The sequence below is a fragment of the Capra hircus genome, chromosome 11 (genome assembly GCF_001704415.2).
Source record: "Capra hircus breed San Clemente chromosome 11, ASM170441v1, whole genome shotgun sequence".
Lineage (NCBI taxonomy): Eukaryota > Metazoa > Chordata > Mammalia > Artiodactyla > Bovidae > Capra > Capra hircus.
The window spans coordinates 6634397-6650483 of record NC_030818.1 but is presented as its reverse complement, the minus strand read 5'-3'; the positions used below and the strand labels follow the sequence as shown (position 1 = coordinate 6650483).

The 16087-nt window shown below is 47.2% G+C and overlaps 1 protein-coding gene across 2 annotated transcripts in view; it reads right to left on the bottom strand.

Annotated features, from left to right (window-relative positions):
• IL1R2 (interleukin 1 receptor type 2) overlaps window positions 1992-16087 on the bottom strand; it is a 36761-nt gene continuing 22665 nt past the window's right edge. For both annotated transcript variants that reach the window (XM_005686292.3, XM_005686291.3), the window contains exons 5-9: window positions 15346-15517; window positions 12319-12381; window positions 8403-8538; window positions 6757-6899; window positions 1992-2804 (exon numbers count right to left, since the gene is read on the bottom strand). In XM_005686292.3, the coding sequence (XP_005686349.2) occupies window positions 2623-2804; window positions 6757-6899; window positions 8403-8538; window positions 12319-12381; window positions 15346-15517 (696 nt within the window). In that variant the 3' untranslated portion in view covers window positions 1992-2622. The remainder of the gene's footprint in view (window positions 2805-6756; window positions 6900-8402; window positions 8539-12318; window positions 12382-15345; window positions 15518-16087) is intronic.

Genomic DNA, 16087 nt, shown 5'->3' with positions numbered 1-16087 from the left:
CTGGCCCCAGGTGGTGCAGTGGTGAAGAACCGGCCTGCCAACAGGAGATGCGGGAGACTCTGTTTAGATCCCTGGGTCAGGAAGATCCCTTGGGGTAGGAAATGGCAACCCACTCCAGTATTCTTGCCCGGAAAATCCCATAGATGGAGGAGCCTGGAGGGCTACAGTCCATGGGGTCACAAAGAGTCAGATGCGACTGAACCCACATGCACAGGACTGGAGGCTGGTCCCAGCACCCCACTGGCATCACGTGTATACCTTGCCACCTCCCAGTGCCAGCGTATACACGGTATCACAGGGTGTGAGGGTGACTGTTTTGCAGTGATCTTGGTATCATCTTTTAACACTGGATAGCAGAGGATGAGATGATTGGATGGCATCACCAACTCAACGGACATGAATTTGAACAAACTCCAGGAGACGGGGAAGGACAGGGAAGCCTGGTGTGCTGCAGTCCACGGGGTCACAAAGAGTCAAACAGGACTGAGCAACTGAACAAAACAAAAGTGTGTGAGTGCTTATTTACTTCATGATTATTACTGAAACCACAGGTCCCTGGTGCATGTTTCTTCTGCCTTTACTCATGTTCTCTCATCTGTTCAGCTCTGACACCTTTCTTAAAACCTTGAATCACTGCAAATTATAGCTACTAATGCCTTGATCTTGCTTGATGCAATTTTTCTGACATTTGCTTTTATTGTTCTATTATGCAGAAATTGTAACATAATGAATCCTGTCCATCTTTACTCAGGTGATTCTTTTATTGCTATAAAGAGAATTCATCCTATTTTCTTCTCTTCTACAAATAATTATTAAATGCCCAGTGAACAGCAGGCTTGATTCTAGGTACTGGGGATATAGTTGAGACCAAAATAACATCTCTGCCCTCAAGGAGCTCCCATGCTGGTGAGGAAAACAGACAGGAAACAAACAACAAATATAAAATGGAAGGTCTGGTGTAGGTAAGAGCTAAAATGACACAAAGCACAGTTGGTGGGGGACAGAGAAGGATGGAAATAGAGGGTCTCTTATTGAACTTCTATGCAGAGGACATCATGAGAAACGCTGGGCTGGAAAAAGCACAAGCTGGAATCAAGATTGCCGGGAGAAATGTCAATAACCTCAGATATGCAGATGACACCACCCTTATGGCAGAAAGTGTAGAGGAACTAAAAAGCCTCTTGATGAAAGTGAAAGAGGAGAGTGAAAAAGTTGGCTTAAAGCTCAACATTCAGAAAACGAAGATCATGGCATCTGGTTCCATCACTTCACAGGAAATAGATGGGGAAACAGTGGAAACAGCGTCAGATTTTATTTTGGGAGGCTCCAAAATCACTGCAGAGGGTGATTGCAGCCATGAAATTAAAAGACGCTTCCTCCTTGAAAGGAAAGTTATGACCAACCTAGATGGCATATTGAAAAGCAGAGACATTACTTTGCCAACAAAGGTCCGTCTAGTCAAGGCTATGGCTTTTCCTGTGGTCATGTATGGATGTGAGAGTTGGACTGTGAAGAAAACTGAGCACCGAAGAATAGATGCTTTTGAACTGTGGTGTTGGAGAAGACTCTTGAGAGTCCCTTGGACTGCAAGGAGATCCAACCAGTCCATTCTAAAGGAGATCAGCCATGAGTGTTCTTCGGAAGGAATGATGCTAAAGCTGAAACTCCAGTACTTTAGCCACCTCACGCAGAGAGTTGTCTCATGGAAAAGACTCTGTTGCTGGGAGGGATTGGAGGCAGGGGGAGAAGGGGATGACAGAGGATGAGATGGCTGGATGGCATCACCAACTGGATGGATGTGAGTTGGGGAGTTGGTGACGGACAGGGAGGCCCGGCATGCTATAATTCATGGGGTTGCAAAGAGTCGGACACGACTGAGCTACTGAAGTGAACTATAAGGGCCTTTGGGAAGATCACATTTGAACAAAGATTTGAATAGGTAAAGGAATGAGTCATGCCAATTTTCCTGAAATTTGATTTTTAAATTTAACTCATTAACTTAGCAGGAATTTATTTGTGATATATTATATAAAAGAGGCTGCGATTTTTTTTCCCACAATGTGTATGAATCATCTCAACACTCTTCCTCTTTATTTTCAGAAGTTTAATTATGAAAGCTAAATCCATTTCTCCATTCACTGGTATGTTACATATTTTTCAGACCATCTATTTGAAATTACCATTTTCTGGCTCATCCTTTTAAAAAGCATTTACCAATTCTTGAGGATTTTTCCTCTTTAGTATTTCTAAATCATCCTGTCCAGTATCAAGATAAAATTCCGCCTTTCCAAAAGGAAAACCATGCCTTCACTATTTTTGTATCTAGAACATCTGCCATAGAGCATAGTCAACGCAGAACTTTTCACACGTTTTTATGAAATGAATAAATGAATTTCAAAATTCATTTTGACGTTTTCAACTCTTATTCAAAGAGCGCCTCACACCCACCGACACGCACACTGGTTCCCGTGATCTGGTTTCACAGTAAACATTACATGGACATTTCAGTCTTTCACTACAAACCCACTATAAACACAGTCTTTGGTAAATAACTGAGGAAAAGAACAGCATCCTTCAAAAAGCTGAGCCGCTTCCGTTGGAAAGGACATGGTTTGATTTGAACTATTTTATTTCCTTTATTTTACTCGGATAGGATTGCGAGTCCGGATGGCCAGTCTTTAACTCCATCAAACCATAGGCTTTGCCAGTTCTGCGTTTATACCGTCTGTGCATCCATATGCCCCCCAGAACCAAGACGATGAGGGACAGGGGGGCAAGCATGATCTCCCAGGAGAACGTGGCAGCTGTAGGAAGAACAGAGACACACGAGAGGTGAACAAGCGCCTGTGGCCAGCAGGACACTGCCGTGCGCTCTACATAGAAGGAAACAGCGTTTGATTCTTCTAACAGATATGCACTGATTTTCAGAAAGTATGTCCCTTACGCCCGGATCAAGGGTACTTGAGAACAATATTGGTGGCATTATGGAAACAGGAAGGTAAAACAGGAATTTCCTGGCAATCCAGTGGTTCACTAGAAAAGCCCCTGAAGCTGGGAGAGACTGAAGGCAAAAGGAGAAGGGGACGGCAGACGATGAGTTGGTTGCATGGCATCACCGACTCAATGGACATGAGTTTGAGCAAACTCTGGAAGATGGTAGGGGACAGGGAAGCCTGGCGTGCTGCAGCCCATGAGGTCACCAAGAGTCAGACATGACTCAGTAACTGAACAACCAGTGGTTAAGACTCCAAGCTTCCAGTGTAGGGGACACGGGTTTGATCCCTAGTTGGGAAAGATCCCATGTGCCCCACAGTGAGTAAGGAAATAAATAACAACAACAAAGTCAGGTAGAACAAATATCCACCAGAGAGAAGCAGTGTGGATTTCGGCGGGGCAGGGGGGCGTGGGCCAAGGTCTAATTTTGTTCCACCTGCTGGACTGTTTGCAATGAGGGGTCTATCAAGGTCTTTGCTGGCTAACTGTGATGTGGCCAGGGTGTAATATGTCCTTTTCCAGGGAGCCTGGGTGTCAGGAGGAGTCAGTAAAGTAACAAAGGAAAAGAAAAATTGGGAATAAAGGAGCTTTAGGTGTCAAGATTATTGCCTGGATCCAGCTATTTGTAATTCTGCTCCTTTGCAGCTCTGTGTTATGAAAATATAGGAAGCAAGTGTTGATTAAAAGTTAACAAGTGGTGCAGGAAAGGGATAAACTGGGAGGTTGGAATTGGCATACACACACTATATAAAATAGATAATTAACGAGGACATACTGTATGGCACAGGAAACTCTACTCAATACTCTGTAATAACCTATACAGGAAAAGAATCCAAAAAAGAATAGATACATGTATATGTATAACTGAATCACTTAGCTGTACACCTGAGACTCATACAACATCATAAACCAACTATACTCCAAAACATAATAAAAATTAAATTTTAGAAAGTTAACAAGTATATTTTAACACTTTAAAATGGTGACTGTTATGGTATGTGAATAATATCTCAATAAAATAAATATAAAAGCACAAAAAAAGAGTAAAGCTGGAATTAGAGAAGGTGTAGCTCAGATGTAGAGAAGAAACGTATGGATACCAAGAGGGAACAGTAGGGGTGGGGGATGAACTGGGAAGTTGGGATTGACATGCACACACTATTGATACTGTGTATAAAACACATGATTAATGAGACTCTACTGTCTAGCACAGGAAACTCAACTCAGTGTTCCGTGTTGAGCTAAATGGGAAGAAACTCCAAAAACGAGGAGATAAATGTAAACATACAGCTGATTCACTTTGCTGTACAGCAGAAATTAACACACTGTAAAGCAACTACGCTCCAATAAAAACTGATGAAAAGGTTAACAAGTATATTACTTGTTAGATTCACAAAAGAGGTTCTGATTATTGATCACACATGGATGAGGAAGCCAGAATTCTACATTTCTAAGCTACTATTTATCCTACTCTGTGCAGATTTTGGGGAAAAAACACATTCTCAGGCAATTTCTCCAGATGATTCTTGCATCTTAAAATTCCACAAGCCGAGTGAAGCTTTCGTTTTTGGAGCAATTATTGGGAGGCACCTCTGAGTCCTGGTGGAAGCTTTCAGCTGTGAGCTCTGTGCTCAGTCACAGCTGACCCAGCGAAGGACATGCAAGGTCAGGGCTCATGTCCTAGAAATGTGAGCAGGTTCCCAGCCTCAGGATCAGACACACCACGGCTTCCTCTGGGTTACTACTCTGCAGCCTGGCAGTGGATCCTCCACTTCTAAATCTATACCACCACCAGCTCGTTCATGGAGAAATGACCTGAGACGTCAGCCCTTGCTTGTGTCCTCCGCCAATGGTTCTCAAAATACAGCATGAACAGAGCTTGCTAAATGTCAGTCTTTGGCCTCCCCCCGAGAAAATTTCACTAGGTAGGTCTGGGGGTGAAGCCAGGAATCTGCATTGTCAACCAGTGGCTCAAGCGGGACATGCTGGTATGTGGAGAGCACGGTTGCAGAGAAGCTACACTGTGTGGTCATTCCTGCCCTGAGGCTCATCCAGATCCTCAACTGCCCAGAAAAGCTTGCCTGATGTTTCAAGTAAAGGAATTTAGCGCTTCTCTCTGTAGGGCTTCCCTGGAGGCTCAGAGGTTAAAGCGTCCGCCTCCAATGCAGGAGACCCAGGTTCGATCCCTGGGTCGGGAAGATCCCCTGGAGAAGGGAATGGCACCCCATTCCAGTATTCTTGCCTGGAGAATCCCACGGACGGAGAAGCCTGGTGGGCTACAGTCCACGGGGTCGCAAGGAGTCAGACACGACTGAGCGACTTCACTTTCTGTATGGGAAGATGCAAGGGTCTGGGCTAACTAAAATCGATCATTTCCTATACATGGCAGCTTTCTGGGGCCAGTATTTGGTGGTTTTCCACACCCTTCCCCCACCCACCCCCAGCTCCTCCACGGCCACTGTAGGAAGTGGGTGCAGCCTGGTGGGGGTCCGGATCATAGGTATTGTTCTTTCTGGGTGCCCTCCAGAAATAACTCTCAACTTAAAAAAAAAAATCTTGTCCGCAGCTGCCTCCTCTGCAAACACCCAAATGTAGGGGGGCTTGTGTTTATTGATTGTGCTGGTGGCCCAGAAGTCAGGGTAAGGTCCCCAGTGGGAATCACTTTGTCTCTTCCCTTCTTGTCCTTCGAGCAGCTAACAGACTACATCACTCACACCTCCCTTTCCTGCTCAGCACTCAAACACTGAGAAGAAATCGATCTTTCTAAGTGATTTTTTTTTTTAATTTTGAAAGTTGCTCAGTTGTGTCCGACTGTTTGCAACGCCATGGACTATACAGTCCATGGAATTCTCCAGGCCAGAATACAGGAGTGGGTAGCCTTTCCCTACCCCAGGGGATCTTCCCAACCCAGGGATCAAACCCAGGTCTCCCACATTCCTGGAGGATTCTTTACCAGCTGAGCCATGTCAAAAGGATAAATCAGGCTTTTCTTTTCTCCTTGTTTCAATGTTCTTCCATGAGCAGTGAGTTGACCTAGCTACAGTCTTGCACTTTATTTCCTGATGTTGTTGTTTAGTCACTCAGTTGTGTCCGATTCCTTGTGACCCCATGGACTATAGCCCGCCAGGCTCCTCTGTCCATGGGATTTTCCAGGCAAGAATACTGGAGAGGGTTGCCATTCCCTTCTCCAGGGGATCTGCCCAACCCAAGGATCAAACCCCTTTCTCCTGCATCACAGGCAGATTCTTTACCACTAAGCAAGCAGACAAGCCCTATTTCCTGGTGACTGATGGCTTTAACCCTAAAGCCACCTGAGCTCTGGGTACCTCCCAATCCCCAGCCCTGGGAGGATGAAGTTTCTCAACCTCAGTATGAAAAACCTCCCACCTACCTCGAGGGGTCAGGGAAGCACACTGGCCCTGCTGATCCAGCAGAACCACAGGAGACACATGGTTTGGTTTTTGTTTTTTTAATCTATCACAGAACCATTTTGTCTTTTTTTCCAAAAAATCAGCTTCCTCTTTAAATTTTCCTTTGAGTATAATCTCCCAAAGCCAGCCTCCACCCTACCAAAAACATTCACAAATTCAGAGAGAAAAACATTCACAAATATGGAAAGATGTGTTTTCTGAGCTCCACTAATGGAAAACTCACAGACTCACCTAAGTAACCACCTGATGAATCAGGACCTTTGTTTCACATCCACGGAGCACCCAACACTTGTCTTTCCCTTTCGTGGCCCCACCCCCGCAAAATCCATACCTTCTTTGACCATGGTACGAAGCGTCTGGGAACTCATTGTGTTACGGACAACACATCTAAAATCCGTGTGCAAATCCTCTCTTCTGACAGGATCGAAAATCAGTGGCACTTCAACGTAGTTCTCATTGTTTTCTGAGTATGCCCTGAGTGAGAAAACAGAGCTCAACATCCACAGCCAAATGCTGGCTTGGCTTTTCAATACACACACCTACACATCCTCAGAGCTCCGCTGGACTTAAACGGATGGCACGATTTACCACATTAGGGCCACTTGGCATTACAATCGTTATGTGCTCGGGAGACTTTCTAAGCCTGTTCCTGAAGGTAAGAATAACTCTCAAGCTGCTGGTCGCTGGGATAGGATGCTTGTGACAGTGCGAACTTACAGAAGCCAGCTTCTTTGGATAAACAGGTAGGGGCGGGGGGGTCACTTTTTAAGGCTCTTGATGAACAATGAACCATTGGTGGGAACAGAAATGTCTAGTCTGGGGAAATTGGACTTTATGACCAACCAATCATTTGCATATTGAAGGGAGGGAGGGAGTGCCAGGAATCCCATCCTCCTCTGTATCTGCTCTCATCACCGCCAGCTCTCACTCTGGAAGTTCAAGTTCAGAACCAAGGGCAGCAGACGCGGGGCAGGGCTCTAGTCAACATGACTGCCACTTGTAATGTTACAGGCATCCAAAAATGTTTCACATTATTTATTAGTACAAATAAAAATACCGTGGCTGTGGATCCACTAGGACTATTTTTGTTTTTCATCTGTGGGGGAAAAATAGGCTCCTTTAAGTAAATGGATAGTATGAGCAAGCTGACATAGCATGTGAGTCCTGCCCAAACTTCTTGCAATGAGGATCCACAAGCAAAGGGTCATGCTAACCACATCTAATTTCTATCCACTAAACTGCATCTAGAAAGTTCTTATTGGATGGATCTTTCCAAAAAGACAAGAATTTGGCAAGCAAAAATTCAGGCAAATTCAGAGTACCGACACTACAATTTTAAAAATCCTTTATGATTTGGAATATGGAAGGGTCTGCCTTCCTCACACAAAAATGGGCCCCATTTAGGCCTGACTGTTCTGCGTTCAGAGTGAGAAAGCGTTTTCCAGAGATGAAGGTTTATGAGAACAGAATCCTCACTTTCTTTCATAGCATCCTTCCTTAGAGACTGTGGTAGCCCACTGTTCCTTGAGAAATAGGTGGGGCTCAGACCCTGCCGCTACATCTCAGGGTCTCTTTAAGGGCTGTGAAAATGTTGGACTCCCAGGTTGCAAAGTCAGGAATGGACACATCTTAGCTCAAAGTATTTGTTTGAAAACTGTAACACTCGAGAGAAAAAGGTTTAATTAAACAACCAGGAGAGGCGACACCAACCAAGTATTAGGCTGCTACTCAACTCATAGCGTTCCAAGCCTTGATTCTCAGGAGCAGTTGGTGATTCTTAGCAAAACTCAATGTCAAAGACGCTAAAAATCCAACAGATTAGAATAAAAAATATATATATGGGTTTGTACTATGGTGTGTGTATGTATGTCATATAGGATGGGTTGGCTAGGACACTGTCTGTACAAGGAAGTGACGTCTGCAGAGGGTCACAACAACTGTGTCCAGCGGACAAGGAAGATCCGCCCCATCACTTACTGGCGCTCCCCCTCGGTCACGCGGCCCCCGTGGTAGGCATCCTCTATGCGGGTGTTGTTGGCCGTCCACCACAGCAGAGTGGTTGTGTGTATGCCAGCTCCCAGAAACACCTTACATGGGATTGTCAGCCTTGACCCTGTGACAGCAAGACATAGTGCATCAGATGTCAGAACCCAGCGGGCGGACAGGGGTCACGTCAGGGCATCTGAGCAGTGGGCCTTTCCACTTCTTCTCAGACACCCTCACCACACTGTTATTTTTCTTAGAAGGAATGTTAGTTCCCTTAAGCTTTCACCTCGAGCATCAGTATTCACTAAGCATCTCCAGCTCCTTCCTCATGGTAGATGGAAAGCCAGACGCAAACAGCTTCCCAAGGCCCCTGGGCTCCTACAGAGCATTCTGAAGTCCCAGGCCACCTTCCTCCACAATTCATTCTCGCTGCCTCCAAAAATCCGGATGGGAGTGTGGATTCTCTCTGCCCACTGCTGGTCTCGGCTCTCCTGTTTGCCCAGGGAGCTCTCCACCCAGGTCGTGTTCATCTAGGATTAACCCTTTCAAAAGTCACTGTGTTTACCATTCATGGTCCAAAAGGACACATGCACCTCAGTGTTCACTGCAGCACCATTTACAATAGCCGGGACATGGGAGCAACCGAACTGTCCACAGAGGAGCGGGTGAAGAAGATGTGGTGCGTATATACAAGGGAACGGGGTGTGTGTGTGCGTGTGTGTGTGTGCGTATATACGAGGGAACGGGGTGTGTGTGTGGGGGGGGGTGTGGGGGTGTGTGTGTGGGTGTGTGTGTGCGTGTGTGTGCGTATATACAAGGGAACGGGGTGTGTGTGCGCGTGTGTGTGTATGTGCGTATATACGAGGGAACGGGGTGTGTGTGTGTGTGTGTGTGGGTGTGCATATATACGAGGGAACGGGGGTGTGTGTGTGTGTGGGTGTGTGGGGGTGTGTGTGTGTGCGTGTGTGTGTGTGCGTATATACGAGGGAACAGGGTGTGTGTGTGCGTGTGTGTGTGTGCGTATATACGAGGGAACGGGGTGTGTGTGTGTGGGTGTGTGGGTGGGTGTGGGTGTGTGTGTGGGTGTGTGGGTGTGTGTGCGTGTGTGTGTGTGTGAGTCGCTCAGTCGTGTCTGACTCTCTGCGACCCTACATCTTCACCAGGCTCCTCTGTTCATGGGACTCTCTAGGCAAGAATATTAGAGTGGGTTTCCATTCCCTTCTCCAGGGTAACCTTCCTGACCCAGGGATTGAATCTGCATTGCAGGCAGATTCTTTACCATCTGAGCCAGCAGGGAAGCCCAAAGAAGACGTGGCACGTATATACGATGGAATATTACTAAGCAGATGAAAGAACAAAACAACGCCATTTGCAGCAACGTGGGAAGACCTAGAAACTGTCACGCGGAGTGAGGTGAGTCAGACAGAGAAGGAGAAATATGGCATCCCTTATGTGTGGAATCTGAAAAGAAACGAAACAGATGAACTTAGAAAACACAAACAGGCTCAGAGACGGAGACGGAACTTACGGCTGCCTGCAGGGAAGAAGCGGGGGAAAGGATAGTTAAGGAGTTTGGGATGAACAGGTGCACACTGTGTTATTTAAAATGGGTGAAACAAGGGCCTGCTGTCCAGCACAGGGAGCTCTGTTCAATGTCATGCGGCAGCCTGGATGGGAGGGGAGTCTGGGGAGAATGGATGCATGCATACGTATGGCTGAGTCCCTTCGCTGTTCACCTGAAACTATCACAACGTTGTTAGCTGACTATGAAAGTGAAAGTGAAGCCGCTCAGTCGTGTCCGACTCTTTGCGACCCCACGGACTGTAGCCCACCAGGCTCCTCTGTCCGTGGGATTTTCCAGCCAATAGTACTGGATACGGATTGCCATTTCCTTCTCCAGGGGATCTTCCCAACCCAGGGATTGAACCCGGGTTTCCCGCATTGTAGACAGACGCTTTACCGTCTGAGCCACCAGGGAAGTCCCCTAATTGACTATACCCCAATACAAAATAAAAAGTTCTTTCAAAAGAAAAAGCCACTGTCTTTTACATGAGGGGTGCCTTCTACAGTTGTGCGATGTGATAGTCCTGAGTCCCTTGCCTCAATCACTGTCTTGTTTTTTAGTCACCAAAGTTGGGAACAAAAGAAGAAATCCTGCCCATGCATGTGCTTCTCGAGAGATGGGCCTCCCTGGGGCATGGGCTTTAACCCCGCAGCCCCACTTCAGGCTCAGACGGCCTGCTTTTGTTCTTCCTGGACACCCCTCTGACCTTAAAAGTTTTCTCAGGCAGAAGCAGCCCATTCAATCCGGCCACAAGTGACTCTGCCTGGCGCATCCATGCGTGCAAAGCAACGGGGTGGGAGGCACAGTTTTGTGGGCTCAGGAACATGGAGGAGCCAGGGGCAGCACTGACCTGGGTCCCCACCTCCCCAGGCTTCCAGAAGGCTCTTCTGAGAGCCCAGATAGCCTCGGGAGCTGCAACTCAGGTGTCAGGCCACAACCCCAGCATCTGCAAGAGCCCCCCTAGGCTCCATGGTCAACAATTAAAGTTTAAAATATAAGTGCTAGTTGCCCAGTCATGTCCAACTCTGCAACCCCACAGACTGTAGCCCACTAGGCTCTCCCATCCATGGGGTTCTCCAGGCAAGAACACTGGAGAATGCCATTTGAGCCACCAGGGGAGCCTCAAGAATACTGGCGTGGGTAGTCATTCCCTTCTCCAGGGCATCTTCCCAACCCAGGGATCAAACCCAGGTCTCCTGCATTGCAGGCAGATTCTTTACCATCTGAGCCACCGGGAAAGCCCTTAAAATATGAGCCTAACGCCAAACAGAAGAGATAGGTAGGCGGGTGGATGGATGGATGGATGGATAGATGGATGGATGGATGGATGGATGGAAGGATGGATGGAAGGATGGATGGATGGATGGATGGATGGATGGATGGATGGATGGATGGATGGATGGATGGAAGGATGGATGGAAGGATGGATGGATGGATGGATGGATGGAAGGATGGATGGATGGATGGATGGATGGATGGATAAATGATTGGTGGGTCAATAGACATATGATTGATAGATGGATAGACAGAACTCTGCAGCCAGGGTTTAATAAATGAGCATAAGACCTAAAAAAGGATTATATAAAAACAAACACACACATAAGGTACCGGCCTCACAGACACGCAGGCCTGAGTCTGAACGCCAGCCAGACTCAACTGAAACTTTTTGACTGACACTGAGCCAATGACCCCCACCACCTTCACCCCAGGCAGCTTTTCTTCTGGAAAATGGGAGAAATAAGACCATCCCACAGGGTTGATGTTGGCATTGAAAGACATCTTATTAGACAGTGTTTGATAAGAAAGTGTGTGCTGGCCGGAACAGTGAAAGGGTAAAAAACGAAAACCTCTGACAAGCATTACCTCCCTTGACCCACTGACCTGAGAGTAAGCGACAAGAAACTGTCTCCAGGGAGCCAGCAGGGCAGTCTGAGCCTTGGGCGTAATGCTAGCATTAGCCACATGTTGGTGAAGTGAATTATTAATATATTAAATACACCTCAGGTGCTGCCTGGGACATCTTGCCATCAATTATCCTTTCATGTAGTTAACAATGGCCCCAGAATGTTCTGATTTTTCACATGCAGTTTTTTTTGTAGGTAGAGTTTTCAAGAAGTTGAATATGCATACTTCCCAGCCATGCCATTTCCATACACATTTGACAAAGAAAAATGCTCCCTCACACTTGTTCATTCTCGCTGGGGTAGCAACATTGTTATTTCTTGCAGGGAGGGTCTCCACCCGAGACGTGCATCCCCCAGGGCAGGCACAGTGGGTGACACAGGGGTCCCGGGGCCCCAGGTTTGAGATTGCAGGCACCCCCATGGATCACACGGTCCTTACCCAGCGAGGCTGAGATGGTCTGGTGGGGAGAGATGATCACAGGAATGGTCTCCTCCTCTCGTTCTGAGAAAGCAGGAGGAAAGGAGATTCAATGAGGAAGCGCTTCATTGCGAGCTGAGGGTCAGGGTCTATTGTTTAGCTAATTAGCTAAATTCTCTTTTGCCGCAGAGCCAGACATTGTGAGACTCCGCTTTTGTCTGGCAAAGGAAACTGGCTAGCCACGAAATTGAGGCTCTTTGGCCAGCGCTTTTCCCAGAAGAGAGATTACTGGAAGAAGCCGCAGTGACACACACATTCCTCTCGCAGATGTCCTATGCTCTGTGATAACAATTAACCATTCCACTCCTCGGCTTCCGGAATGAACCCTTAACAAGAATGTTCTCGATGTCCACGGGACGGGCGTTCCTTCAAAGGCTCCTCACCCTACAGTAGCCCCCTCCACACCTGCCACAGAGTCCTGGAGTCACTTGTGAAAAATAAAAAAGGCACAGGACATCCAGAACCACCTGTTTGTGATGCTCACCCGTGTGTGTGCGCTAAGCCGCTTCAGCTGTGTCAGATTCTGTGCGACTCTATGGACTGTAGCCCACCAGGCTCCTCTGTCCATGGGATTTTCCAGGCGAGAATACTGGAGTGGGTTGCCGTGCCCTCCTCCAGGGGCTCTTCCCAACCCTGGGATCAAGCCTGAGACTCCTGCATTGGCAGGCGGGTGCCACTGGGAATGGCCACCTGGGGAACCTGCTAACCCCACACTGAGAGAGAAACAGGTAACCCAGCTTGGCCACCTGGGCTTGTAATTGAGGAAATTGACTCTTTGTTGGGGAATCAGAGCCCAGCTCCCCAAGAGGCAGTTCTCCCAGCAACTTGAAGAAACTGGGCATCTCAACTGGGGCAGAAACGCCAGCAAATGGTGGATGAAGGGCTGCCCACGTCCACCACGGCTCCATCCTCATGTCTTCCACTAAAGAGCATCTGAAACCCTAATGGGATAAGCTTTAGGCAGTATCCCAGGTGAGCCCAGAGAGCAGCCGGCTTCTCCAGTGACCGAGATCATGAGCCTGCGCCTCCCTCCAAGGTCACAGGGCTGCTTCAGGGAGGCAGAGAGGGGAGAAAGATGCCCCAAGGACGAGATACATCCGTGGGTCGAAAGTCCAGGGCACGTCAGGATCACCTGGGAGCTTATTAAATATGGGCTGCTCGCTGTTTCTTGTTCAGTATGTCTGGGAGGAGGCCTGAGAGTCTGCGTGTCTGATGAGTACCCAAGTGATGCTGCTGCTGGCGGACCACCCTTGAAAGCGGCTGAGACACAGCGTGGGCCTCAGGACACAGGATAATAGGTAGGTTGGCGCCCCCTCGTGTTCCTGTGCAGTATCACATGAACAGGACAACGGTGGAGGGGGGTCAGGATTCTGGGGGATCCCCTCTGCGGGGGAGCAAGGGGCTGATGTGATTGAATCCTCACCAGAGAGATTTCCGTTCATGGAAGACTCGATTTTCCCTGTAATGAGACTGAATCTCTGTATTCTCTGGCAGAAGAAAGTCTTTTCCCTTTGTAGACTAATTATATGCCTGAACATAGTTTCAAAGCTCTCTGAAATGTCCGTGCGTGAGTGTGTGTGTGTCTGCTCACTTGCTCGGTCATGCCCAACTCTTTGCCACCCCATGGACTGTAGCCTGCCAGGCTCCTCTGTCCATGGGATTCTCCAGGCAAGAACGCTGGAGTAAGTTGCCAGGCCCTCCTCCAAGGGATCTTCCCCACCCAGGGATCGAACCCTTATCACGTGCACCTCCTGCACTGGCAGGCGGATTCTTTACCGCGAGTGCCACCTGGGAAGCCCTGAAAAGACCCCGATTGTGTAGCTATTCAGTGTATAAAATCAAGAGACGCACCATACTGTCCAGAGCAGGGGCCAGGACTCCACCGCCTGCGTGCCTCGTGCACCAAGCTTGATGCCCAGCACGTAGGAGGCGTGGAAGGAACAGTGACCAAACCTGAAATGCTGATCGGTACTGTTCGCACATTATCTTCAGGTAGAGCTCATGCAAACCAATGCGCGCCCTTGCTATTTTAAATCCTGGTTTCAAGAGCCACGAGACACACTTGTGTGTTAGTCGCTCAGCTTTCTCAGCCGTGCCCGATTCTTTGCGACACCCTGGGCTGTAGCCCACCAGGCTCTTCTGTCCATGGAATTCTCCAGGCAAGAATACTGGAGTGGCTTGTCATTTCCAAATCCAGGGGATTTCCACAACCCAGGGATTGAACCTGGGTCTCCTGCACTGCAGGAAGATTGTTTACCGTCTGAGCCTTCAGGCTAGACATGCTTGGGGAAGATCAAAAAGGAGAGATTTTTTTTTCACCAGCTGTACCAATGTACAGACTTCTCATTGAAAACTCCAAAAAATCCTAGTATCCTAGAATTAGGAGAAGGAAATGGCAACTCACTCCAGCATTCTTGCTTGGGAAATCTCATGGATAGAGGAGCCTGGTGGGCTACAGTTCATGGGGTCACAAAGAGTCAGACATGACCCACCAACTGAGCACGCATGCATATCCTAGAATTAGACACAAAGTTATGGCAACTGGGCTCTGATGACTGGCCCTCGAGGTGCAAGCCTTCCAAACAGACCTTGCAGAGGGGCCTTCCAAGTGAACTACTATTTGGCTCCCTCTAGTGGTGTACGTTTTAACTTCAGATTTAGAACCCTGTCAACCACCCAGGGATTCACCGTTCATAAAATCACCCAGCTTTTATCCTTCCAAGTGTCATACAGGTCTTATAAGCCTGGTGCCAAGACATATGCCATATCTGTTTTCCTCTGATACCAAAGACACTCAAAGAATTCTACGTGAAATCAAACCAATATTGTAGAGCAATTTTCCCTCAATTAAAAATATTTCTTTAAAAAAAATCAATCAAGAAATAACCACCTGGGGGAAAAAAAAGAGTTCTACATGAGCCCTAATTTCTCCCTTGCATGCTTGTTGCTGAACCAGGGTACAGAGGTTTCTTGATGGCAAGTACTCACTCTTAACTTGGAGTTTGATATTCCTGGTGATGTTGTATTGCCTGCCTTTGTGGGCATACGGCATGGCACAGGTATAGTAGCCTGCGTCCTCCATGGACACATTGTTTACGAGTAAGCGAGTTCCCCTCACACTGAGAAACTTCTGGTTGTCTTGATCCAAAGGGACAGAATCCTTAAGGGAAAATGGTTTTCAAAGTTACACTGTATCCTTGTATATGTGTGGCTGAATCTCTTCATTGTCTACCTAAAGCTATCACAACATTGTTCATTGGCTATACCCCGATACAAAATTTAAAGTTTTTTAAAAAGTTAAATTATATTCTAATTGATATCTCAAAAGCTATGAACAGCATCGGTATTATGCATCACTACTGAATTTGCAACCCAAGAATCACCTTGGTATTTACTTAGCAAATATTGTCCTTTGAGGCGTGCTTTTAACTGTATTTTCAGGAGAGGGAGTTTTAGCATATAAAATAAAATGGCTGGATTGAAAAGAATGAAATAATGCCATTTGCAGCAACATGGATGGGGCTAGAGATTGTCATACTTAGTGGTACAAGTCAGAAACAGGAGAAATATCATATGACATTGCTTATATGGGGATTCTAAAAAGAAGTGATACAAATGAACTTATTTACATAAAAGAAATAGACTCACAGACCTAGAAGAAAAACTTATAGTTGCTGGGGGAAAGGATGGAGGGAAGGATAGTTAGGGAGTTTGGGATGGACATGTGCAC